This window comes from Macrotis lagotis, chromosome 1, assembly GCF_037893015.1.
Source record: "Macrotis lagotis isolate mMagLag1 chromosome 1, bilby.v1.9.chrom.fasta, whole genome shotgun sequence".
In the NCBI taxonomy this organism is placed as follows: domain Eukaryota; kingdom Metazoa; phylum Chordata; class Mammalia; order Peramelemorphia; family Peramelidae; genus Macrotis; species Macrotis lagotis.
Genome location: NC_133658.1, coordinates 855,353,482 through 855,378,273, shown reverse-complemented (window position 1 = coordinate 855,378,273; position 24,792 = coordinate 855,353,482). Strand labels below are relative to the sequence as shown.

Genomic DNA, 24,792 nt, shown 5'->3' with positions numbered 1-24,792 from the left:
GAACTCAAAAAGAGGAGTCTTCCAGTCTCCAAGTCCAGCCCTCTGTCTGCCGTGTCATGTTGCTGCCCAAATTACAGTCTAGAGCACACACTACAGTGTCTAATCCTATATAACCTCCCTTAATGTACTCTCATCCTTTCCTTTATGAAATCTTCCAAAATGAGATTGAAACCTCCCGTGAACCTTAAAAGCTTTAGAGTTCTCCCTTCAGCTCTAATGGAGACTCCCTGAATAGGTCGGCTGCTCCTCCATCCCACTCCAGTTGAATAAATCCTGCGTGAACGGAGGACTGAATCAATATTATCATTTATATTTGGATAGAACTCTGTGAGCATCAAGGGCAGGTTCCAGTCATCAAAAAGGCACTATAGTGAAGATGGGAGGTCTGGGTCACATGTGTGCCTCAGTTTCCTCATCTATATAATCAGGATAATCATCTCTGCCCTGCCTTACCTCCTATAGTTAAGATGATCTAACATGGCGTGTACTGTGCTTTGCAATGATAAATGTTATTATTCTTTTAGAACAGGCTTTATGATCCCCATTTGACAAATGAGGAAACTAAGCAGAAAAAATAAATTAAACAGCTAATTTGCAGTGGAGCCACAACTCAAAATTCAAGCCACGGTGATCTTAGAATCATGGCACCAGAAGGGAACTTAGAAGTCACTTAGACCAAGCCCCCCTCATTTTACAAAGGAAGAAACTGAGTCCCAGAGACAGTAAGTGATTTGCCTCACCTTACACAATACCGGAACCAGCCTTCCAAATCCAATCCACTTTTCAATCTATTGAACTCTCCCCATAAATCCTTCATTCTGGCCACTCCCTAAAAAGGGGCAGTCTAGACCCTATGGGCCACTAAGGGAATCCCATTGTCCTCCCTCCTCTCCCAACTGGAGGCCACACCAAGCAGAAGGGTTCGGTGGCCTCCTGGCTTGTGGGGAGTGAGTCAGGCCGGGTGGGCTGGCCGAGCTGCTCCAGCCCGGCTCCCCAGGAGAGTGGGTGGGAGGGATCAGAGTTGTGAATCATCCCTTCCTGGGGCAGGGGGAGGTGGGGTCCTGCCCTTTGTGCCAGCTGAGCTGGTCAAACAGGAACTGGAGATGCTGGGGAGCTACTGGGCTGGGCTGGGCTGGGCTGGGCTGGGCTGGGCCAAGGGGCGGGCTGATGGGAAGGGAAGGGACAGGAAGGAAGGGAGGCCGGGCCAGAGCCTCAGCATACAGAGGCGGGAAGAGGGTGCAGGCAGCACTGGGGACGCCCAGCCAGGCCACCCACCTCTCCGGGCCGCTGGGGCTAGGCTGGGGCTTGGGAGCGGTAGTATGAAGATGGACACGGGGCCTCTGGGAGGTCCCCAGGAAGAAAAACCTCGGTAAGCAAGACCCTAGTCAAAAGCCTGGGACCCCCACCCTTACCAGCCGCCAGGATGTGTCTGCGACTAGGTGAGCTAACCCTTCTTGCCCTGCAGCCCCTGAGAGAGGTGGGAGGGAGGAAGGGAGAGCAGGAGGGAGAGAACTACAGAGTTGTAGAGTTCCTCAGAGAGCCAGGACAAGTCGCCTCCATAAAAAGCAAGGGGATGGGCTAGATGATCCCTAAGTTTCCTTCTGACCCTGATATAGCCTATGATCCAGTCTGAGACACTACTACCCCATTTTGCAGATGGGGAAACTGAGGCTCAGAGAGAATAAAGGGCTTGCCCAAGAATTAGAGCCCAGATCTCCAATCCCCTGGCCAGAGTTTTGGTTTTGGTTTTGGTTTTCCCTCCCAACAACACCCTTGAAGGGAAACCTTTTAAAATAGGAATGCCGCATGCATCTCCTTACCCTTCGTGTCTCATAATCTCAAATGTGATGGAAAGATCCCTGATTTGTGAGTCAAGAGAGGTGACTGCGAGTGCTCCCTGCCCTGCCATTAGCTGGCTGCGGGCCTTGGAAAAGCCCCTTCTTCCCTCCAGGTCTCCTTAAATCAGGTGAATCCCTCACCTTTCTTCCAGCACTGACTCTTCCCCAGTTCTCCTGCTTCTACTACCACCTGCTCCCTTCTGGGGAGCTTCACTGGGGGGGACCAGCTTCTCTCCTCCTCTTCCTCCAATCCCTGTTATACAAAGCTCCATAAAGGGCCTGGAGTCTGTCTTTTTCCTGCTCTGATAAGGGGCAAGGCTTCCCTGCTGGGTTGGAAAGGAAAAGATGAATATTGGAGATGCTGTTGGGGGAGAGGAGTAGTCTAGCAGGTAAAGAACCACAGTCTGTCCAGGAGGGAGGGACAAAGGCTGTCAGAGGTAAAAGGAGTCCTTAGAAGGAATTCAACAGAGTCATCTAGACTTCTCCAGCAGATTCGTTCCTCTGATCCAGGCCTCTGCTTCTCCATCTGTACAATGGGGTTCAGAGAAGTCTCAGCAGGCAGGAAGGGTCGTCATGAGATTGGATGTGTGATCACCAGCTTGGAAAGGGTCTGAGACATTCTAAAGGACATATCCCTGTCTGAACTCGGGAAGGTGGTGTGGACACGACTAAGCTGCCAACAACTGCAAGAGGATACCCCCTATAACCCCTTCCTAGGGCTCAATAAATGGACAAAATAATCATCAACCAGTTCTTAGCCATAGAGGGAGATAAAGGAGATGGCAAATGGTCCCCATGGGCAGGGAAGGGGGTTAGCTGAGGCTGTTGTGCCCATTGCCCTTCCCTCCTCCAGGTGGCCTAAGCTGCGGTGATTACAAGAAACTTTTGATGAAGACGGGCCTGGTGCTTCTGGTTCTGGGCCACATTAATTTCATCACTGGAGCCTTGCTTCATGGCACAGCCCTGCGTTATGTCACAGACACCCAAGATGCTGTTTCAATGCAATATGCCATCTCCAACATCCTCACAGTCACCTCCGCCATCTTGGTACCTGCTGTTCGGTTCATATTCCTAGGGAGAGGGGAATGTTGTGGTGGGGGGCCGGGGGTGGCTGGAGACCTCTGCAGAGTAGGAGGTGGTCATTGTCTAAATGCTCAGAGAGCAAAGGTTAAAGGTTGCAAAGGTACTAAATACAAGCTGTAGCTAGGAGGGGGAGCTTAGATCTAAATCTGGGGGCATCTAGTCTAACTCTCTTATTTTATAGAAAAAAGAAGCTGAGTCCTAGGAAGGTTAAGTAATAATGAAAATCACTATGTTTATGTTAGAAGACACCCTAGATTAGAAGAGAATACTTTGGGGCGGCTAGGTGGCCCAGTGAATAGAGCACCAGCCCTGGAGTCAGGAGTACCTGAGTTCAGATCCGGCCTCAGACACTTAATAATTACCTAGCTGTGTGGCCTTGGGCAAGCCACTTAACCCAATTGACTTGCAAAAAAAAAAAAAAAAAAAAGAAGAAGAAGAGAATACTTTAAACCATGTGTTCTTAATTGGAATCTAAGGACTTGTTTTTTAATAGGTTTTTTTTTGGTTTTGTGACTTGCCCAAGGTCACATAGCTAAATAAATATAAAGTGTCTGAGGTCAAATTTAAACTCAGGTCCTCTGGACTCCAGGGTCTGTGCTCTATTCATTGCTCCACCTAGCTGGCCTCTAAAAATATTTTTGATATAATATGCCTTCCTTTGTAATTCTATTTATTTTGTTTTATGCATTTTGAAACATTCTTCTGAGAAGGGTCTGTGGGCTTTCTCAGACTGTCAGAGTTGTCTAGGACACATACATAAAAAGCTAGAAATCCTTGCCTTAAACAATTCCATTTTAGTCTTGTTCCTGGGGAACAACAGAAAATGATCCCTACTTATCAACAGACAAGTGGGGAACTCTGGGAGAAGAATGTCACATACATTATCAGATGGACTAACTCTACCTGTTGTTTTTGCTTAATTGTTTTTCTGTTTTACAAGGGAGGGATCACTTCTGGGAACCTGTGACCAGGAATAACTGTGATATTCTTTTTTTAATAATCATTAAAATATTTTTAGATAGCAAAAAAAAAAAAGCATTCAGCCAACTCTCTCCCTTCCCATCCACCCCTTCGCTGTCTGTTTTTGAGAGGCAACATGATGTAGCAGCTAGGACCAGAGAGACCTGCCTTTGAATCCTGGCTCAATCTTTAACTAGTGATGTGACCCCGGGGAAAGTCACTTAATTTCTCTGTCTCAGTTTCCTTTTCTGTAAAATAAGCTGGTAAAACTCAATGATCCCTAAGTCCCCTCCTTCTCTAAATCTATGATACTATGATTCCTTGTTTCACAAATGAGGCTTCTCTTAAGATTAAGCCACAACTAATCTTTATACTCATGGAAAAAAAAATCAAAATCAAACATAACTTCAACATAGACAAGTCGCTTGTGTAAATGAAGACTGGAGGGAGGCAAATAAATCTAGTAGAGGCTGGAGACAGAACCCAATAAAAATGGGGTCAAGTGCTGGTTCAGTCATTTACTGATTTACTGTCACACTGGGTTGTGTGACTTTGGACAAGTCATTTCCCCTCTCTGAGCTTCGATTTCTTCTATAAAATGAGGAGGTTTGAAGATGTTCTAAGGACTACTCTAGCTCTAGAGTCTAGGATTAGAAATGGTGTGGCCTAAATCTGGGGCATGGAAAGGGTTCAGAGGAAGGGAGGGTTCAGTGAGAATTGGGGGGAGAAGACGAGCTCTGAGTTGGACCTTGCAGGATGAGTAGAATTGGCATGGGCAGAGGGTAGGGTGGCATTACAGACTTCAATAGACCTTGGAGAAAAGAGGCTTCCTTATTAGACTGTAACTTCTTCCTTAGGGACAGGGGCTTCTTCTACCTCTATTTTTATCCGAAGACCTTAGCAGGACACTGGCACCTAATAGATATTTTGTAAATGTTGATTGATTGAGGGAGGTCAATCTGAAGATGAAGGGGGTCTACTTGGAAGAGAAGGCTGTAAAGGCAGATGAAGTCAGACTGAGTATGGGGGTCGGGATTGGAACGGGAGGGCCAAGGGCAGGAGACCAACCTAGAGCTGTTACCTGGTCAAGGTGAGAAGCAAGGAGGGTCTGGACTAGATGGGAAGCAGTAGAAGTTAAGAAGAGTCAGAAGTAAAGACATTAAGATATAACGAGGGGCAGCTGGGTGGCATAGTGGCTAGAGCACCAACCCTGAAGTCAGGAGGACCTGAGTTGAAGTTTGTCCTCAGACATTTGATATTTACTAGTTGTGTGACTTTGGGCAAGTCACTTCACCACATTGTCCCCCCCCCCAAAAAAAAAAAGAAAAAGAAAAGAGAAGGGAAGCAATTGGGTTCAAATCTAGGCTCTGTTTACTGTGTGACCTTGATATCTCATACCAACCTCTCCCTGGGTTTCCATTTCTTCACTCATAAAAAAAAATTGCAACTCTTGAAAAGATATATAGATAGATATATAGATATATATATATATAGATATATAGATATAGATATAGATATATATGAATTACTGTGTAGTTGTTAAAAGTAGAAATCACAGAACTTGGAAGAGTCATACAATGGAATCCATTGCTCCTGGAAGACTGGACAGGATGTGGAATTTGAGGAAAAATATTGTCTTTATAGTCAGTCCCAAAATGTGGCCCTATACCCTTCTCTGAGACCCTTAAACTGGCAGTAACAGATGTGCCCACACAGAAGGGACGCCTCAAGGCTGAGTTGTTTCGTAGACTGTCCCCTTGGTCTGGTTTGAAGTTCCAAAGAGATTGTCTTCTCATGGTCAAGAGGCAGCATCAAGTTGGCATGGGGATAGACTTAGATTTAGGAACACCTGAGTTCAAATCTGACCTTAGACACTTACTTAGTTGTGTGACCCTGGGGAGATCACTTAACCTCTCTTAGCCTCAGTTTCCTCATCTGTAAAGTGGTGATATGATAACATCTACATGCTGTGAGTCAAATGACTTAAAATATGTTAAGTACTTGGAAACCTGAAAGCATTATAAAAATGCTCGCTATTATTATTGCTGTTAGGATTTTTTAAGGGTTTATGCTGCTTTGGTTCCTAGTGGGCAAGAGAGGAGGCTCCTTCAGGGGGGTGTCCTGGAAAAACGATGGATGCAGGAGTGACCTACAGTCTCCTCACGCCTCTGCTTCGATCAGCAGCTGTGGAGAGACAGAGGCTCTCCTCTTACTTGGTGTCTTTTCTTTCCATAGACCATCACCTGTGGGATCACAGTCATTGTGTTATCCAGATACCTCTCTCTCACCTCCTTGGTATAGTAACCCCTGGGAATGCAGGCTGGGATGGGGAGGTGGGCAAGAGGGGAATGTGGACCAGCTAGGGCAGGATGGGCAAGGGATGGGGTTGAACTATCCTTGTGGGGTGGGGTAGGAGGTTTGGGGGCCACTGAATAGATTTGGGCTCCCCCAGAGAACACCAAGGTGTTTGAGTGCAAGGAAAAGAGCACTGGCTGGGGGGGGGGTGATCAGAAGAACAGGCTTCTGCCACTTCTTTCACAGGGTGTCCTTGAACGAGCTCCTCCCTCATATTTCTTCCTATGTGAATGAGGATGTTGGATTGGATGATTTCTATTCCACTCCCCTTCACTGACTGTTCTAGTATGTTACACATATGTGGCCATGTACACACACATACAAACATGCAACATTCACGCACACCCAGTTGTCCTGGTCTGACCATCTTGTGCTCTGAGTCCCTGAATACTGGGCCCAGCTACTGGGAGAAAGACAACTCAGCCTGAGGGTTGTGTGAGTTGGAGAAGGGGTCTTCTCTGACCAGCTATGGACCTTCTCCCTCCAGCGATGGGCTGTATTTGCTGCCAGTGTAACCAGTGCTCTCTTCTCTGTGGTCTGCTCCCTCGGCCTCCTGGCATCGATTGCCATCACCTTCGCCAACCAGGGCCAGTCACTGCTTGCCACCTGTACCTTCAGTAACTCAGAGCTCCTCTCCCCAACAGTGGACTGCCCCTTCGATCCCACCCGAATCTATGTAAGTGTCTGAGACTCCCTTGAAGACCCTGTGCCTATCTGTGTGAATGTTAAGTTTAGACCCCCCCCTGATTTTTCTCTAGGTCCTGTGTCCACCTTATGTGATCTTTCCCCACAGTATGGTCCTCCCTGAGTTGCCCAAGACCTCATAGTGTTGAGTCTTGGCTCCCTGGACCATCCTTTAAACCCCACATGCTCTTATGATGGGCAGCTTCAAATTCTCTCTGGCTCTGAGCTCATTTTAGGTGACCTATGCCTCCTTTGATCCTTAGTTTTCTCATCTGTGAAATGAGGCAGTTGAATGAGATGATCTGTTTTGGCTCTGGGTCTGAGACAGGATCACTAACCCTCCCTCTTCCTCCTCTCCCCTTCCTCTCTTTCCACAGAGCTCCACTCTATGTCTCTGGGGCATCTCCTTGACACTTTGTCTGGCTGAAAGTGCCTTTGCCATCCGGGCTGCCCAGCTCACTCACCAGCTACTGGAACTGAGGCCCTGGTGGGGGAAGAGGAGTCATCACTTGGTAAGGACTCTGCCCCCGTCCTTGTGCTCCCTTGCCAGCCCTGTGTCAGGGCTGGGCAACAGAACCCCTTGGCTTCTTTCCAGGAGCTTCCCAGGTGTGTGATCTCAGGTAGTGCAGTAGTAGTCACCCCTCATGCTTGACAGACGATTTTCTCCTATTTCCTTAAATGGGGGGGGGGGGCAGGAGCCATGTCCCCAGTGATCAAAGGTGAGAAACCCCAAGGCTTAGCTAGGTACAGCATTTTGTTAAGTTGCCCAGCTAATCCTTAGAACTCAGGCCTCCCGAGTCCCCAGGCCCCTGTTACCCAATAAAGGGAAGAGGGTTTTCCTCAGGCAAGAGCTCCATTCCCTAGTTCTTAATAAAGGGAAACAGCCCTTTCCCATGGGACTTTGCCAGCTCTCTTGAGGCCTGAGGGGAAGAAAAAAAATCAGCAAAGAGTTTGTAGAAGTTTGCAATGCTGGGAGAAGGAGAAACCTCAGAAAACAATGAGTTCAAGCCTCTGCTCTTTAGATAAGAAAATTAGCTCCAAACATTGGGCTAGCTTGTCCAAGGTCCCCCCATCAGTTAAAGATTGGAGTGTGGCAGAAAAACAATGGGAAGAGAGAAGGGTGTGTTTGATGCTTTGAACTACCCAGAGAGTGTCTCCCCGAAGAAGCCTCAAGATGAGGATTTTAGAAGTTCCCTTGTCTAGCCTCCCATTTTACAGATGAGGAAACTGAGGCCCAGAGGGATTGTGACTTTTCCCAGCTCAGGTAGGAAGGAAACGTCAAAGGTGAATTGTGAATACAGGACCTTGGATTGTGGGAAACTGGGTTCTTCCCAATAGAAAGCATCATTTCCTGATTTTTCCTTTGGTCCCTGAAATCTTACTGTCAAGACTGTCTCATAGCCAGAGGAGGTTAAGCAGGAGGGGAATGGAAACTAGAATTGATCCAAATGAGGAAAGATTACACGACCTCTCAGTTTTCTCCCAGTTCTATGAAACGGAGGTGTGTATGCTAGATGATACTTGAGGGAGACATGGTGACTCTTTCCAATCAGAAGGACACAATTTGGGGAAGGGGTTGGTCTTTTCCTGCATGAACCCTAAGAGCAGAATGAGGAGCACAGATGGGTGGAGGGTAGGTAGAGTACTAGGCAATGGCTTGTGTTTTTTATGCAAGGCAATGGGTTAAGTGACTTGCCCAAGGTCACACAGCTAGGTAGTGATGAAGTGTTTGAGGCTGGATTTGAAATAAGTTGGCTAGGGAGGCAGTGGGTTCTCCATGATGGGATGACCTCAATGAGAATCTGGAGGGTATTTCTGCATTGGTTGGGGCTTTGGAGTCAAGGCCCTTCCATTGCAGGATTTTATGGTCCATTTCCAGACCAGGACTCCTCTGGGAGGAAGGTGGGGAGGACTAGCTCCTTCAGCCCAGTCCAAGCCTTGTTGGCACTAACTTACCCCATCTAACTCTGTGTGTGTTTGTCTGTGTCTGTGTGTGTCTGTGTGTGTGTCTGTGTGTGTCTGTGTGTCTGTGTGTGTCTGTGTGTGTTTGTGTGTGTCTGTGTGTGTCTGTGTGTGTCTGTGTCTGTGTGTCTGTGTGTGTGTCTGTGTGTGTGTCTGTGTGTGTCTGTGTGTGTGTCTGTGTGTGTCTGTGTCTGTGTGTCTGTGTGTGTCTGTGTGTGTGTCTGTGTGTGTGTGTCTGTGTGTGTGTGTGTGTGTCTGGTGATCAACAAAGCTAACTTCCTTATGGCCCTCTTCACAGATCACAGAAAGTTCAAGCCTCACTGAGGGCAAAGATATTGTCAGCTGCTCCAGCTCGGAGCCAACACCCCTCTGAGAGATGAAGGATTAGCAGCTCCTGGGACTCTGGAATCCTGAATCCTGCAGAGGGTCCACTCCCCTGGACAGACCTTCCATCTCCTGTCTTTGAAGAATCCAATCAGGCACCTGAGTCTCCCCAGCCTGCCTGCTCCCCACAGCCACCACTCCCAGCCCCTGGCCACTCTGGCCCAGGGCCCAGCACTGAAACAAGACTTTATTCTGAAGTTATTAAAAAGAACAAAGTAATTGCAAGTAGATGCATGCTCAGAGGAGGGGGTGGGGGCTGCTGATGCCCTTGGGTCTGGGGGTGGGGGGGAAGGTGAGGGGAATGGTTTATGGGAGGGTTGGGGAAGGGAGAGAATGGGTCTGTGTGTCTGGGGGTGATGGGGGAGGGGAGACCCAGACCCACATCTGTGCATGTACATATGGAAAAGTGCTCCGAGCAGGGCTATGCTGTGGGGAGGGGGCTCGTGATTAGCTCCTTCTCACAATCCCCTTCCACCACCACCACCCCCCTACCACACCCCCAAATCAGAACAGGAGAGAAGCCGGGGGCTTGGGGGATGGGGCACAGAATATGATGGCAGTGCCATATGTCACTGACACCTCCCCAGTTTCTCCATCATTCCCCCCCCCCCACAGGCAGCTGCCCCAGCTTCCCTCCTCACTACCACCCCCACTACTCTTGGGCTCCAGGGCTGGCTAGACCATTTATAGAGTGGGAGGCATTCTGCTCTTGGCCACAGATGGGGGATGTGTAACTTCCCTTGGATGGAGTCGTTTGTCCCTTTAGCTGAGAAACCTCATGGACAGGGAAGATCCCTTGGGTACCGGGCTTCTAACTGTCCTTGGACTTTGAGGGGAGGACCTGGGTGGGGGAAGGGAGGCAGCTTCTGGATGCATAGGGACACACTCTCTTCCCCATTGCAAGTATGCCCATATGCCCTGCTCCTGCCCTTCGTAAGTCCAACCACCCCAGGACACTTGGGCTGAGCCTTGGTCAGAGGCTGGGGAAGGAGGCTGACTCTACCCCTGCTATATAGAGATGGGGACCCAAAAATCTGGGGTAGGAGCAGTCCCACCCTAACCTGGGCTTTCCCAAAATCCAGTCTGGACACAAAGACATGGGAAGGGGAAGCTGTGGGAGAGAGGAGTTGAAGACAGGGTAAGGCAGGGTCCCAGCCTGGCCCTCTACCCTTCTTCCTCCCCATCCCCCAGAAGGCCCCAGGCTCAAAACTGGGAGGTGCTGCTGGGGTCACACTGAAGCAGCCGGACGATGGATGGGTCACTCTTGGCTCCTCTGATGAACTCCTCCAGGGACAGCTTCCCTGGTGGGGAGGACAGTGGTCAGTTTGGAGAGAACATCAATCATTTGGCAGGGAGTTGATAAGGGAAAGGCAGTGATTTGTCGGTGAGGGATAGAAGCGGGGCAGTGAGTAGGAGGAGTATTCCTGGTCAGGAAGGGGGTTTGGTAGGGAGCAGATTTTGGACAGGTTCCCAGGGAGCTGCCCACCCCCCCTCACCATCATTGTTTGTATCCATCTGACGGAAGATTTTCTCAGTCCGCTTTTCAGGGGTGGATTCATCCTCTGGCATCTTCATCACAGATGACACCATCTTGTAAATGGCCTAGAAGTGAGGGGGAGAGCCAAGGGTCAGGAGAAAGGAGGATGGATACATCAGGGTGGGTTGGCCTACTCTCCCCCAGTTGTTTCTGGATTAACATACATAGCCTGGCACAGTTAGACCAAGTGCTTCACATTGAAGTGGAATTGACCTGAGCTAGGGACCCACATGGCCAGCAGGGGGTGCTCTGGGCCACGATACCTTCCCTCCACCATTTCCATAGAATGAGAGTCCAGGATTGAGGAGGGCAAGGCTTGGCATTTTTCAGTTTGGACCATCAGAGGAGGAAAAACTACTATGGGAGCACCCCCCCCTTCCCCATTTATGCAAAAGAGATGTAAATGAGCATCTGTTCTAGGAACTCTCAGCTTTGGCAGTGTGGGGCAGAGGTCCCTTGGCATGACCATGCAGAATGGGAAAGGAAAGGGTGGGGGGGAGTAGAATTATGCAAATATGTGTGCAAATATATACATCAGGTGTCAGAAGCCTAGGCAGGACTAGTAAAGAGGGTTCAGCAACTGGAAGATCAAGGAGGAGATATTTACATTAATTTATGTGAAATTATGTAGATGAACACCAAGAGTAAGGCTTGGAGATGGTGCTAAGCCATGCTGGGAGAAGGTTACTGGAGGGTGATAGATTTCCCAACATATAAGTGTATACACACACACACACACACACACACACACACACACACACATATACACTATGTAGGGAAAGATTTCCCCTGCAGTGAAATGTGAAATAATGATCCCAAGCTCCATGTTGTGGGTGGTTGCAATCTGGGATCACAAGGGAGAGGTCACTGTATTCTGTGGGGTTGAGAAGGGCTTCCTGGAGAAGGTTCCAATTGAAGAACAGAGAGAACTACCATGTTCAAAGGAACACCATGTTCAAGGGTACAGAGCTTAGACTCATGGAGAGAAGCTTGGAACTGATCTTAGGTATTCATTAATAATTACTAACTCACATTTTTATAAAACATTCCCTTTGGGTTAGGAACTGTTAAAAGTTTTATGATTATTATCTCTTTGGATTGCATTGCCCAATCTCTTCATTTAGAGAAGGGGAAACTAAGGCACCAATGAGTTAACAGCAGAAATCAAACTAGAGTCCAGTCTCCCTCCTAATCTTGTTCATTCTCTAACATCCTGCAATTTATTCAAGGGACAGTAAGATTAAAAGTCTGCCTGAAGCAAAGGAAAACTGGAGAGGAGCAACTAAGTCTAGAAAGGTACGTCAGGACCAATCGGTGAAGAGCCTTGAATGCAGGATAAGGAATTGTGGCTTTGATCATAAGTCATTGAGAAGGGAAGAGAAGTGATAAAATCAGATTGAAGACAGGAACCATGTCCTCTCCTTCATGACCCGATTGCACTTGGAACTAGGCTGACCACTCCAAAATCTCCCATCTGCACCCACCCGCCACCTGCTCTCTAGACTGATTCTTTATTATGTCCCAGTTTCATCATGAAGATAGTCTTCTGGTAGGCCATCCAAGCTCTACTCTCTCACCCCACCAATCACATATTTACATTTACATGCTGCCGTATAACACTAGACCAAACTTCCTTGCACAGATATACTTATGCTATTCCTCTGCTCAATATTCTTCAATAGCTCCCTATGGTTCCATATTGCTTGTCTCTAACACCTATAATGTGCTCCTTTTGTACCACTACCTCTTAGGATCTTTAGCTTTGCTGAGGGATCAGATCAGGTGTCCCCTCCTTGGGGACCTTTCATGTCTCCCCACCTCCACCACTGTTGCTAGTGATTTCTCCCTCCTCAACTGATGTCATATTTATATTTTTATATTGTTGCTTAACTGTTAGTCATGCCCAACTCTTCATGAAGCCATTTGGGAATTTCTAGGCAAAGACAGTGGAGAAAACTGAGGTAAAGAAGGTTAAGTAATTTTCCTGGGGTCACACAGCTAGTAAATTTCTAAGGCCAGATTTGAACTCATGAAGATAAGTCTTCCTGATTCCAAACCCACAGCTCTAACCACTCTACTATGTGTTATATCCGCCTATAAAATGGAAGCTACTTGAAAACAATTTTCATTTTTATTTTTATATCCACTGGCCTTCCACAGATTAGATACATAAATGTTAAATTGCTTAGCAAGGCCCTTCCAATGTGATTTCATTCTGCTTTTTTCAATCTTATCTCATAATTTGGAACACACAAACTATGCTCTGGGAAAACTAAATTAAATGTCTCCCTTTGCCTCTCCTCGACCTCTGCTTAATATAAAGAGCTTTTCTATCTTGGTGTCTCACCTGCCCAGTTCTCTAAGTCTATAGGTAATCTCTTCCCTCCCCCTCTTCACCATCCTTGAAATTCCATCTCAAATATGACCACCTCCAAGAAGCCTTATCTGAACCCCTGCTGATGACAACCTTGCCTCCCAATTCTCACATAACACTTTGTATTTCTTCAGGTCATCTTAGAGTCATCTATTTGAGTCATGTTCCCCCCAAACAGAGATATTCTACAATTTTCTCTGCATTTCATATCTTCCCCAGGATCCAGGAATGCCCTAAACATAGGAGATGGTCATTAAATATTGCCTGAGGGAATGAAAGAATGGATTGATTCTACCTTGCCAGGGCTGGTGGGAGACCACATCAGATGGGGGTTAAGGAGGGTGGCTGCACTGTACCTGGACGATCTCCAGCATCTCCTCCCGGCTGATGTAGCCATTGCCATCCAGGTCATACATGCTGAAAGCCCACATGAGCTTCTGCTCCAGTTTCCCTCGAGAAGTGACACTGAGAGCGATGATGAACTCCCGAAAGTCGATGGTGCCATCCCCATTGGTATCAAAGGTGCGGAAGACGTGCTCGGCAAACTTGGAGGCATCTCCATAGGGGAAGAAATTGGCATAGATCTTCTTGAACTCCTCCACGTTGAGGATGCCTGTGGGGCAGTCTTTCAGGAAGCCTTTGTACCACTCCTGCAGCTCCAGGTCGGAGAATTCCGTATTTTCCCGAAGGTCCTGTAGCATCTCTGGGCGTAGCTTGCTGTTTTGCTTTCCCATGGCAGTGGCAGTAGGTCCCCAAAAGTCCTGCTTGCATTCCACAGAACACAAGGAAGGAAAGAGTTGGAAGGGCAGAGAGACAATGATGGGGGAAAGGGATAGAAGAAGTCCCAGAAAATGTTGAAGACAGAGAGATGCAGACAGTAATAGTCATCTCAACAGGGAACCAATGAGGTGGCCAGGGACAAAAGGAGTGGATAGGGATAGAGGGATGTTGGGAAGCACAGAGAAATAATGATAGGGACTCAGAGACAGAGACAGAGAGACAGCAATACAGACAAGACGATTAAGCAAAGCACAGAGAAAAGTGATGGGGAGCCGGAGAGAAAGAGACAGAAGAAGAAAAATAGAGAGAGACAGTGATAGATAGGAGGATAGGGAAAGCTCAGAGAAGTTGTAATGGGGAGTCAGAGAGAGATTCAGGGCCAGAAGAGAGAGATGAAAAGACAGTGATAGGGAAATGGAGGTAAGTACAGAGAAATAGGGATAAAAAATCAGAGGGATGGACAAGGGACAGGAATGGAGAGAGGGATGGAGACAGGGATAGACAGAGAATACAGGGGTGGAGAACAGAGAGCAAGCAGAGATGAACAGTTACAAGTATGAAGGGAAGAGTAGGAAAAAGATGGGAGTGGAGACAAGAAATGGAAAGACAGACAGAAGGAAGGTTGGAGATGATTGAGAGCCTACTTTCTTTCAGATTCCATCATCCTCTTCACCTGAGACCCTTAAGTTTCCCCCAAGAACCCAAGCTCAAAGGGGAATTGTTCAATAAGAACAGTATTTCAACCTAAAAATTTCAGCCACCCAGATGTTTGCTCACCTATCCCATCCTGCATTTCCCCTCTGCTCTTTGCCTGACCTCACTTGAACCCAAGCACACCTAAAACCATCACATAACTCATGGACATGATATCGCAAAATTTTAAAATAATAGTACTGGACAGTGCTGACCACATACTTCTACCTTATTATTTTAAGGGCACTTAAGTGGCACAGTGGACAAAACACTGGCCCTGGAATTAGGAGAACAAGAGTTTGAATCTGACATCAGATATTTGATGCTTAACTAGCTGTGTGACCTTAGGCAAGTCACTTAACCCTGACTGCCTCACATCCAGAGCCATCTCCAGTCATCCTGACTCATTTCTGGCCACTGGACCCAGATGGCTCTGGAGGAGAAAGTAAGGCTGATGACTTAGCACAGCTCACCTCACTCAAATCCAAATCATATGCTTGTCATGGCATCACCTCCCTGATGTCATGGTCATGGTCTTCTGCGAGGATGAAGGACAAACATCATCATCACCTCGTTATTTTATAGATAAAGAAATTGGAGAGGAAGTGACTTGTCCAAGGTCACACAGCAAATCGAGTGAACTGGGACTCAGACCTAGGTCTTCTGATTCCCAGACCAGAGTTTTCTCTCCTGCTCCCTATACTGCTCTTCAGAAAGTTGACACACACCTGTACAGGGATAATCATAGACCTAGACACTGGTGCTTATACCCTTCCTGTGCCCCTTCATACACTAGAAACACTTTGGTCAATGGGGCAACAGTCCTTTGTCGTTCCCCTCCTATTGCCCTATAATGAGGAAGGTCCTGTATCCACTTTATCTTTCATAAGATCTGGAAGAGCCCCATTTCACAGAAAGAAAAAAGATGGGACAGAGGGGAAAAGGGCAATCTGTAAATGGCTGACCAATCTGGATGTGTGTGTGTGTGTGTGTGTGTGTGTGTGTGTGTGTGAGAGAGAGAGAGAGAGAGAGCGACAGAGAGGCAGAGAGACAAAGAGATAGAGACAGAGACAGAAAAGAAAAAAGAGAGACAGAGCCAGAGAATGGGCAGCAGTGGCTCTGCAACTATGTGATCACATGTGTTCATGTACAGATTTCTGTATATGTAAGTGTATGTGTACTAACATATGTGTGCACACCCTTGCAATGATATGCCTGCAAAATGTGTGATTTTAGGTTCTTGCACATCAATGTATAGGCATGCAAAGATGTATCTACATAAACCTGTGACTATATCTGTTAGTTTTGTGTGCACACAGCTCCGTCCATGCCCATTCATATACACACGTATACTTTATAAATATATACAGACATTACCTTTGCCTGCTAATATGTATAGCCCTTGGATCAGTCCTCCCTTTTCCTAACTACCCTGATATGCCATCTTGCTCCCCAAGTGTTGAGCCTTTGTGAAATGAAGTTAATAATATGCCTGCTATCTGTGGTGTGGGGGATCATTTAGGGAAGAAGACCCCAGTCTTTGCTTTCCTGCTACCCAAGAAGCCAGGCCTCAAGTATGGAGAGGACTTGGCTCCCGAGTAACGGGGATCTGAGAAGCAGTAGGAATAGGGTCAGGTCTGTCTTCTCAGGCCTTAGATCACTGAAAGGATGGAGGGTGGCACACCAGGGCAGGACCTTCCCCTTTCTGCAGCCCTCCAAAGTGACTCCACCACCCATCCTCAAAGGGAGAAGAGGACCAAAAAGAAGGGGTCGGAGCTTGCAGTCCCAAAGAGCCTATCCAACACCCCCCCAGAAGGAGAGAAACCTCCCAAATTTACCTCTCCAGAGAAGTGCCAGAGTCCCCTTAATGTCCACACCCAAGATCCACATAACTGGGAACCTACCTCCAAAACTCCCAACCTGACCTGAAAGGACTGCCCATGGATCATTGGGGGGGGGGCTTCAAACCCTGAACCCGACTTTCCCTGGGTCTGCCGGAGGCTCGTCTATGCATTCCTCTTCCTTCCCTTGTCCTTTTCCGCCGTCCCATCTTCCTACCTCTACAGTCCCCCCTCAAACCCCAAAGCCCCTTGATTCTGCCCCCCATGGCGGATAATAGCCACATTGTCCCACCCCGGTTCTGGGACATCCTCCCAGCCCCAGGATTCCGGTCCTTGTGCTGGGATACTCTACCCAGATCTTCCCGCACCTGCCGGACACCCCTCTCCACCATTTGCAGCGGGGTTCCTGCTCCGGTTCCCCAGGCAAAGGAAGCAGTGGAGAAATGGGGATCCCCGGACCGTGCCGCGAATCCGGCTTCTAGAGAAGAGGGGGCGGGGGTCCCAGGAGTAGCTCCCCCGGGCATTCTCCCCCACCCTCTGGAGCCCCCAGCCCCTCCCCGGAGCGCAGCCCCCACTCACCCCTCTGCAAGAAGACACTGACTACGCAGGGAAGCCGAGGCGCTGCAACGGGGGAGGCGGCTGAGGGCGGCCGGAGGGGCGGGGGGAGGCCCGGGAGGAGGGGGATGCTGGAAGGCAGAAGGGGGGGCGCTGGAAGGCGGGAGGGAGACGCCCCACAGGCAGTCCTACCGCCTCCCTCCTCCCCAGACCCAGCCTTGGAGCCCCTCCCTCTCCCCAGGGACTCCCCGACGCCCCCTACCCGGCCAGACTCCAGCTGCTGGGGTGTGGACTTCGCCCCACTCACGCCCCCCCCCCCCAATTTGGGAAGGGAAGGCACTCAGCATCAAGCTGGAGTCCGACCCCTCTCCCCAAAGCAGGTCTTCCTCACCCCCTTCCCTCAGCCCCCAGAGAGGGGGCGCCCTCCCCAAAACTGGGGGGGGTCCCAGGGCTTCTCCCCTTCTCCCCACCTGCTCCAACGCCCGGGTCTCTGTCCCACGAGCTTCCTCCAAGGAGGATGGAGGCGCCTCCCCGTGCGCCGCCCCCAGAGCCTGGACCCCCCTGAACTGAGCGGAGCCGGGCAGAGGGGCTGGGGCAGCCGCTGGGAGCCGCGTTACCTGGTGAGGCGGGCGCAGCCGGGGGATCCAAGGGGACCCCCTCCATACTGGCAGCCCCGCCTCGTGGGTCGCCTCGGCCCGCAGCCACGCCCCCTCCTTTGCCCCGCCCCCGGGACACCCCTCCTGGAAGCCATGGCATGGGGGTCCCCAAAAGCGCCCCACCCTGGGGACCGCAAACGGGGGGGGGCGCGGGGGGCGGGTTACCGGGGCAAGTGAGGACAGGAACCGCCCCCTCCCCACACACCCACGCGCCGGCGCAAAGCAGGAGCTGCTGCGGGAGGTTTGGGGAGGGTTGGGGAGGGTTGGGGAGGTTTGGGGAGGTTTGGGGAGGGGGGAGTGGTTCGGGACAAGAAGACTGTGCAGCAGCCTAGCTGAGGCCCGAGGGTCTCTGGGCCGCTCTGAAGGGGAGGGAGGGAGCCCCATGACCTTGATCCCCAACCTGCACCCTACTCCACCACTGAGTTATAGAAGAGAAAGACTCAGGACCCGCAAGGGAGAAGAATTTCCCTCCATTCCCCTGTCTCCAGGCTGGACAGTGTCCACCTAGCTCCCAGGTAGAACCCATGGAACCAGACTGTGGTGGAACAAGTTCTGGGCCTAAAGACAAAAGGCCTAGGGTCAAGAGTAGCCCCTGATACTTATTCCCCAAATCACCTTGGGCCAGTCACTTTCTTTCAGCCTCAGTTTCCTCATCTGTAAAAGGTATTATAGGTAACATGGAATAATGGAAAGAGCTCAGGGTTTGGAATTGGAACACTAGGTTTCAAATGCTGGGCTTGACCTGTTTGACCTTGGGCAAGGCATTGTCCTTCTCTGGTCCTCCTGAGGCTTAGTTACTTCAAGGAGTTGTGGTGAGGGTGATGTAAAGCTCAAAAAGCACAAAAGCCCTGTGATATTAGTAGTGTCAATATTGATATCCCCATTCCACAGAAGAGAAACGGGAAGTTTAAAGAAGGGGAATGACTTACCCAAGGTCACACAGTCCTAATGAACTGAGATAAAATAGCTTTAAAATTCTAAGACTCTATAGAAATGTAACTTTTTTACTGCTTTCATCTAAATAGAGGTCTTCTAATGACCTTCTCCTTTGGGGGAAGGGAAAGGAACAAGCATTTAAGCTAGAAGGACTAGGCTACAAGCACTGGACTAGCTGTCATTATTCACTTGTGTCTGACTCTATGTGAACCTATTTGGGATTTTCTGGGCAAAGACAATTCGCCATTTCCTTCTCCAGCTCATTTTACAGATGAGGATTTTACAGATGAGGATAGGATGAGGGAAAGACAGCACAGGAGTGATGAGTTAAACAAAATTAGGTTACTTGCTCAGGGTCACCCAGCCAATGCATATCTGAGTTCAGATTTCAACTCAGGTCTTCCTGGATCCACATCTGAGATTCTATCCACTGTGCCATCTAGATGCCCTAAAGTTCTTTATAAATAATTATCTCATTTGATGATCCTCATAACAATCCTGGGGGGTATGTGCAGTTATTGTCCCCACTTTACAGTTGAGGAAACTGAGGCAGACAAAAGTAGAAGTGACTTGTCCAAGGTCACCCAACTGGTAAGTGTCAGGGAGTCTAGAGAGGGGAACATATTTTCCCATTTTACCATCATCCTGTATCCCAAATGTCCCACTCCTACCTCGTTCTGGAAAAATTCCTGATTCTCCTAAAGCAATAGGATTCTGTACTGGATCAGAATTCAGAGGAACTGGTTTCAATCTAGGTTCCTACCACTGTGTGATCTCAGTTTCCTCATCTGCAAAAATGGGGAAGAGGGAAAGGAACTAGATAACTTCTAAGGTCCCTACTAGGTCTAAAGTTAAGCTCCTGTTTATTAGTCCATGACTTCATGGTTTCCAGCATGTCTTTCACCCCTCCTTTATTAGAAGGTTGTCTCCTTTGGTCTAATCTCAGGCCTGTTTCCTAAGGTGACTCTGCTTTCTCCCATTCAGGACTTCAGTGACTCTCAGAACATGATAACAGATACTATGGGCTAGGGGGCAGAGCCTGGGGAGGGGGCCCCCTGAGGGGATGGCTGGGGGAGGGAACTGGCACCTCCTGGAGGAATCTGAGCAGCTTCTCCTGGCTTCTGTACCAGCCCTGTGCCAGGGCACGTGGAACCCCCTGGCGGAGGCGTGAGAGACGCCATTCGTGTGGGGGTGTGTTCCAAAGCAGCCTCCTGCACACAGAGTCCTGGCAGAGGCACAGGGAGGGAGGGAGGCCCCCTTCCCCTCTGTCATCTCACTCTTCTGCTTCACCCCCCTGTAGCTTCTCACCAGTAGATCAAGGCCTTGGGAAATGCCCAGCCCCTGTGCTCAGTGAGTTTGTCTGTGCAAAGGCTACAGGACCCTCTCTACGTTACCCTCTAGAGGGTGAGGCAGGGAAGTGATCCCCAAGCTTCAGTTGGACTGAGATCTACCATCCCAGCAAGTCTGGGAAATAGCAAAAGCATACCAGCATACCGAGAAAAGGAGTACCCTCCTCCCATGATAGATATCTCTCATATCCCTTGCTCTTCTGTTCTCAAGGCCTCATTGTCTTCTCCCTCATCACAATGCCAGAGTGCCCTGGCTTTCCTGCTTCAACCTGTCCGGTGGAATTATCTGCCATCTCTAGATCTCAGGTTCCCCATATGTAAAAATTAGAATGGAATTTAAAGATCTCTCAAGTCTCTATTAACTGCTCTGACATTCTACTTTCTGTGTTTTAAGATCTTTCTGGACAGATCCAGAGCTAAGAATCTCTGTCCTAAAGGCCCTTTTAGTACTGACATTCACCATTCTAAGATTTCTCACCTTCCGGCTCTAGAATTCTCCCAGCTCTGACATTCTGTGTTTTTGCTTCCGTCATCCCATTCAATCAATACACTCCCCAAATTTCCCAACCTGATCTCTTAGTACTTATGGGATCAGAGGTTGATGGGATTTAAAGCTGTAAGAGAATACAGAGATCACAGATGCCACTATCCTTATTTATATAGAAGAGGAAACTTAGAGAAGCTCAGAGAGGAAAGGAACTTCCCTTAGGTGGCCCAGCAATTTAGGACCTAAGCTGCCATTTACAGCTTACTCAATCTATTTTTTTTTGCTCAGGTCTTTAATTCTTCCCCATCTGCATATTCATTCATCCACCTTTTGTGTCTCTCTTATCTCTCTTTGGACTCTTGTGTATAATAACTGTATTTAAAGAGGTCCAGATTGCTTCTGCAAGTGTGTCCTGTTTCCCAGAATTTTCCCAAAGTTGCAGAAGGGCCACATCTTTTTGCTCTGCCTGGTCAGCACTCCCTTCCCAATGGTGAGGTCCACACCTCCTTCTGTTCCTCACCACTACCCACCACTTATACATTGACCTGGCCTAAACCCCATCAACCCCAGGCTTCTCAGGGCCCTGTGCTGTGAAGAACCAGGAGCCCAAACCTGGAGCAGAGAGGACAATCCCTGGGATCCTTGACAGACCATGTCTTAGCAAGTTATACCCTATCTGCTCCCAGGAACCTGAACAGCAGGCTTGGATGAAACACCTATTAAACATTTATTAAATAGATAGGGGATAGGATGAGAGAAAGACAGCACAGGAATGATAAGCTATCCTGCTAGAAAAATACTTAAAAGCTATCTGGTTCTCTTCTCTCATTTTAGAGAAGGGTTAGCCATAGGTCATAAGTTAGAGGAATAAAATTTCAACCTAGGCCCCCTAACTCCAAATCAAGCTATGACTGGGGCTATTCTTTCTCCCTTAAGGGGCTTCCCAACCTCTTCTCCTATTCTTCCCACTCTGCTTGCATGATTTTGTCCACTCACCAGATTTCTTGTCTGGAAAGACCTTTAAAATGGAATAATGGACATCTGTTTGTGCAATCATCTAGACAATAATTTTTTTAATTGATATTTTATTTTTCCAATTAAATACTATGGAAGTTTTTTGACTTTCATCCATTTGCAAATTTATAAATTACACTTTTTTTTCTACCATCCTCCTTTCTCTCTCCCTTCCCCTTGGCTGTGAATAGTCTAGTAAAAGTTCATATAATAAAAATTAAAATAAGAACCTGCTAAATGCAGAGCTTTTTACTGGTGGGGATGGAGAGAAGGTAGGGGTTGGGGGAGAGATTGTTGTTCAGTCTTACTCATTGCAGTCTAAATCTGTGACTGGCATCTTCTTGACAGAGATCCTGAAGTCATTTGCCATTTCCTTCTCCAGCTCATTTTACGGTTCAGAAAATTGAGGAAAAGAGGCAGAAAAAAGGCACGGGACTTGCTCAGAGTCATACAGCTAGTGACTGGAAAGATTTGAACTCAGGAAGATCAGACTTCCTGATACCAGGTTGGACAAGAAATTCACTGCCCCACCTAACTGCCCCGGGGAGGGTAGGAGTGGGGTGGGAGAGAGGAAAGGTGAGAAGAGAGAGAAGAGAAATACTGAGGGGCAGCTAGGTGGCACAGTGATTAGAGCACTGGCCTTGGAGTCAGGAGTACCTGGGTTCAAATCCGGTCTCAGACACTTAATAATGACCTAGCTGTGTGGTCTTGGGCAAGCCACTTAACCCCATTTCCTTGCAAAATCTTAAAAGAGAGAGAGAGAGAGAGAGAGAGAGAGAGAGAGAGAGAGAGAGAGAGAGAGAGAGAGAGAAATACTGAGTTTCCACTTCTTCCACTGAGTTCACAGTCTAATGGGGGGATAAAGCATCTGCACAGATAACTAAAGTGTACAATACACATGATAAACATCTTTGAGAGATACAAGTATTGAAGAGGAAAGGTGATTCTTTAAATGAAGTAACTCTGGATCCATAGCTGTTACCATATGAATGGGGTCAGAAATGACATCCAGGAGGAGATGATATTGGAAGTGGATTTTAAACAATGAGTAAGAATTTAACAAACTGAAAGAAGGTAAGGTTTGTCCCAACTCAGTCATTTTACAAATAAGGAAACTGAAAGCTACAAAGGTTGATTGATTTCTCCAAGGTTGCAAAAGAAATAAGGAAAATGTGAACCCAGGTCTGTTTCCAAATAAAACCCTCTTTCCACCACACATGTTGCCTTAGACATCTGAGAGACTGAATTATATGACAGCACCAGGGAAAAGGCCCCACTTTGAAGACAGAATAAATGAAAGGGGGACAATTTGAAGAGAGTTCAGAAAAATTCTCCCCACCCCCAAAACCTTTGCTGTGTTGCTGTGAGAGATTTCTCTTGGAGTCTCCTAAGATTCTTTCTTTGGTTCCATACTTTTATCAGTAACTTGGATGTAGGCATAGATGTCATGCTTATCAAATTTGTAAATGACATAAAGCATGACAAGGTTAAAATCCAAAAAAGTCTCAAAAGACCAAAACTAATAAGATGAAATGGAATCTAAATTCCTACACCAGAGTTAAAAAAAATTAATTGCATAAATATAGAATAGAGGAGATGAAGCTAAGCAAGAGGTCACATGAAAAAGACTTGGGGATCTTAGTGGACCAAGATCAATTTATACTGAGGAGTGTGATAAGGGCAGTCATAAAACTTGTTGCAATCTTGATATTAATAGATGTATAGTGTCCATAATGATAGATGGTGTCTTTGACTTCTGCCCTGGTCAGATCACTTAAGTATTGTCTTCAGTTCTGAATACCACCTTTCAGAAAAGACAGAGGTATTGAAAATCCTGGCCAATGAGGACCCAGTCTTTGGAGCATGCTCAGAATTGCCCTTCCTGGTAGGTGATACAAAATTCTCTGTATCATACCAATCCAACACATGAGGAACAAGTGAACCTACTTTGGGCCATGAATAATTTAGGGTCCGGTATTGTGTAGTGGCAAAAAAAAGCTTTCTATTGACTTTCTAATTGACTTCTGAAACAGAAGGACTGATGACTCAAGAAACAAGGAATTAGAACTGAATTCATGTACAATTCGTGCCCTTGGACCCATTTCTAATTTTTCCTTTTTGGTAGATAGCAAGGCAAGAAATACTGCAATCTCCCCAATGAGGAGAAAGACTTTTGCTTTATTTCCTCACCCAGCTACCATGCGTCCATAAACACATGGAGTCTCTGTTTCTTTGGTCTCTTCTATGTTCATTTTTCTTGATCTTCAGCATCATCCCCTAAGAAGGGAGTGCCCAGGCAACTAATGAATTTGGAAGATCCATCAAAAAGTTATCACCTTGGGTGGCTAGGTGGTGTAGCGGATAGAGCACTGGCACTGGAGTCAGGAATACCTGGGTTCAAATCCGGTCTCAGACACTTAATAATTACCTAGCTGTGTGGCCTTGGGCAAGCCACTTAACCCCATTTGCCTTGAAAAAACCTAAAAAAAAAAAAGTAATTGCTATTATTATGCCCATTTTACAGTCAAGTTAAGAAAAGGACAAATGGGAAAGGGAAAAGGAAATAGCCACGAGGTAGTGACTGGTCTTAGATCAACATATATCCAGCTGCATGGAGCTGGATCAATGGATCAATGGATCAAATCCAGGATTTTCAATACCTCTGTCTTTTCTGAAAGGTGGTATCCAGAACTGAAGACAATACTTAAGTGATCTGACCAGGGCAGAAGTCAAAGACACCATCTATCATTATGGACACTATACATCTATTAATATCAAGATTGCAACAAGTTTTATGACTGCCCTTATCACACTCCTCAGTATAAATTGATCTTGGTCCACTAAGATCCCCAAGTCTTTTTCATGTGACCTCTTGCTTAGCTTCATCTCCTCTATTCTATATTTATGCAATTAATTTTTTTTAACTCTGGTGTAGGAATTTAGATTCCATTTCATCTTATTAGTTTTGGTCTTTTGAGACTTTTTTGGATTTTAACCTTGTCATGCTTTATGTCATTTACAAATTTGATCCATCCTGGAGAAGGAAGGGGGCATCACATTTTCTGTGATGGGAGGAGCAAGAGCGGTGCTTAAGGAATGGTTTAACACCCTGACATAGGTGTGGTTTTCACTGTGCATGCCACAGGGATAGTCCTTAAGAAGAGGCTTAGGGGCAGCTAGGTGGTGCAGTAGATATAGCACCAGCCCTGGAGTCAGGAGAACCTGAGTTCAAATTTGACCTCCGACACTTAATAATTACCTAGCTGTGTGACCTTGGGCAAGCCACTTAACCCTATTTGCCTTG

The 24,792-nt window shown here is 47.5% G+C and overlaps 2 protein-coding genes across 2 annotated transcripts; one reads left to right on the top strand and one right to left on the bottom strand.

The window, feature by feature from the left end:
• Positions 1-1,216: 1,216 nt before the first annotated feature.
• On the top strand, positions 1,217-9,491 carry TMEM54 (transmembrane protein 54). The gene is made up of 6 exons (XM_074217748.1): positions 1,217-1,439; positions 2,692-2,885; positions 6,117-6,176; positions 6,724-6,912; positions 7,298-7,432; positions 9,181-9,491. Exons 1-6 carry the CDS (start codon positions 1,424-1,426, stop codon positions 9,253-9,255), a joined length of 669 nt encoding a protein of 222 aa, XP_074073849.1. The 5' UTR covers positions 1,217-1,423; the 3' UTR covers positions 9,256-9,491.
• An 813-nt stretch (positions 9,492-10,304) lies between these two features.
• HPCA (hippocalcin) lies at positions 10,305-13,979 on the bottom strand. Its single transcript, XM_074217749.1, has 3 exons — positions 13,534-13,979; positions 10,763-10,868; positions 10,305-10,567 (listed from the first exon to the last, which is right to left on the bottom strand). The coding sequence occupies exons 1-3, from the start codon at positions 13,909-13,911 to the stop codon at positions 10,470-10,472; spliced, it is 582 nt and encodes a 193-aa protein (XP_074073850.1). The 5' UTR covers positions 13,912-13,979; the 3' UTR covers positions 10,305-10,469.
• Between the last annotated feature and the right edge of the window lie 10,813 nt (positions 13,980-24,792).